The sequence below is a fragment of the Malus domestica genome, chromosome 03 (genome assembly GCF_042453785.1).
Source record: "Malus domestica chromosome 03, GDT2T_hap1".
Classification (NCBI taxonomy): Eukaryota; Viridiplantae; Streptophyta; class Magnoliopsida; order Rosales; family Rosaceae; genus Malus; species Malus domestica.
In genome coordinates, this window is record NC_091663.1 from 35,855,793 (window position 1) to 35,857,637 (window position 1,845).

Consider the following 1,845-nt stretch of genomic DNA (forward strand, 5'->3'; position numbering starts at 1 on the left):
AAAATAAATAAAATTAAAAATCGCTCCTAAGTGGCTCTGTTTACAGTATAGCAGCAGAGAGAGTGATTGCGTCTTCTCTGAGAAGCCAAAAACCCCAAAATATTCAGAAAAATTTAGAAATTAAAAAGCAGAAATCTTTCGAGAAAATCTGAGCTCGAGTAGGATTAGAATACAAGATTGAATCGATTGCCTTCTTCTCCAAGCCACCATCTTTTTTTTTTCTGGATGCTTAATATTTCCCACCATTAAAGTTATCACCGCTCTGTGATTTCTCATTTCCCACGAGAAATCTGTAGCTTCTCTCACGGAAAAGTGCTTTAATTCCCCCATTAAAAGCAACTTTCTTTCTCCCAGCTATAAAACCCATATCGCCAAGTCCATTTCTTTCACTCACAGAGCTTGCTTCCAATGGCGGAAAAGCAGAGGAGTAATGGGTTTGTGTGCATAGTGTTCTTCGTCTGTTTGATTCAATGGAACCCCATTCCGATTCCAATCGCCGTTGCCATTCTCGACCCGGTTGATTTCTTGGCTCTGCAGTCGATTCGGAAGTCGCTGGAAGACATGCCGGGATCAAAGTATTTCGCCTCCTGGGACTTCACCTCCGACCCCTGCAACTTCGCCGGCGTTTACTGCGATTCCGACAAGGTTATTTCCCTCAATCTCGGCGACCCAAGAGCCGGTGCGCCGGGTCTGACGGGTCGGCTAGACCCGGCAATCGGCAAGCTATCCGCCCTCGCTGAGCTATCAATCGTTCCGGGTCGGATCTTCGGCACTCTGCCCCAGTCGATATCCCAGCTCAAGAGCCTCCGGTTCCTCGCACTCAGCCGCAACTTCATCTCCGGTCAGATTCCGCCGAGTCTCGGCCAGCTCCGCAACCTCAGAACACTCGACCTAAGCTACAACCAATTCGCCGGAGCAATCCCCAGCTCCGTCGCAGCCCTTCCGGAGCTCTCCAACCTCATCCTCTGCTACAACCGCCTCTCCGGTTCGGTCCCTCCGTTCACCTCCCAAACCCTGTCCCGACTCGACTTAAAGCACAACGACCTCTCCGGTTCGCTCACACCCAACTCCCTCCCTCCCTCTCTCCAATACCTCTCTTTCTCCTGGAACCGGCTCTCCGGTCCGGTCGACCTCCTCCTGAACCGGCTCGACCAGCTCAACTACCTCGACCTCAGCATCAACCAGCTCACGGGCACAATCCCGGGTCGGATCTTCACCTTCCCAATCACAAACCTCCAATTGCAGCGAAACTTGTTTTCGGGTCGGATCGCACCGGACGGTCAAGTTTCAATCGCCAACGTCGATCTCAGCTACAACCGACTATCCGGTGAAATCTCGCCGTTGTTTTCGACCGTACAGAGTCTCTACTTGAATAACAACCGGTTCACGGGTCAGGTTCCGGGTAGCTTCGTGGACCGGCTATTGGCAGCGCATATACAGGTACTGTATTTACAGCACAATTTTCTGACGGGGATCCAGATCAATCCGACGGCTGAGATTCCGGTGAGAAGCTCGCTGTGTCTGCAGTATAATTGCATGGTCCCGCCCGTACAGACGCCGTGCCCGCTCAAGGCCGGCAAGCAGAAGGCTAGGCCGACGGCGCAGTGTAACGAGTGGAGGGGGTAAAGCAGGAAATTCCCATGGGGTTTAATTTTGTTTATTTTTCTTTAAAAAGGAGAATTAATATTTTGTGGGGCGGGGGGTTATTTTAGATTCATTTATTTATTTTGGAGGGAATATTATGAATAAGAAAAGATTGTGGATAGTCAGAAATAGTGTAAAAATGCAGGGGAAATTCATGCTCTACTATTTTATTATTAAATATGAAGGAATTTTTGGAAAGGA

General features: G+C 49.4%; 1 protein-coding gene across 1 annotated transcript; it reads left to right on the plus strand.

Annotated features, from left to right (window-relative positions):
* On the plus strand, nucleotides 1-1,845 carry LOC103432474 (DNA damage-repair/toleration protein DRT100). The gene has a single exon (XM_008370675.4). The coding sequence runs from the start codon at nucleotides 409-411 to the stop codon at nucleotides 1,624-1,626; it is 1,218 nt and encodes a 405-aa protein (XP_008368897.3). The 5' UTR covers nucleotides 1-408; the 3' UTR covers nucleotides 1,627-1,845.

Excerpts from the sequence above, each read along its gene's own strand:
- LOC103432474 (XM_008370675.4), top strand. The coding sequence starts at position 409 with ATGGCGGAAAAGCAGAGGAGTAATGGGTTTGTGTGCATAGTGTTCTTC.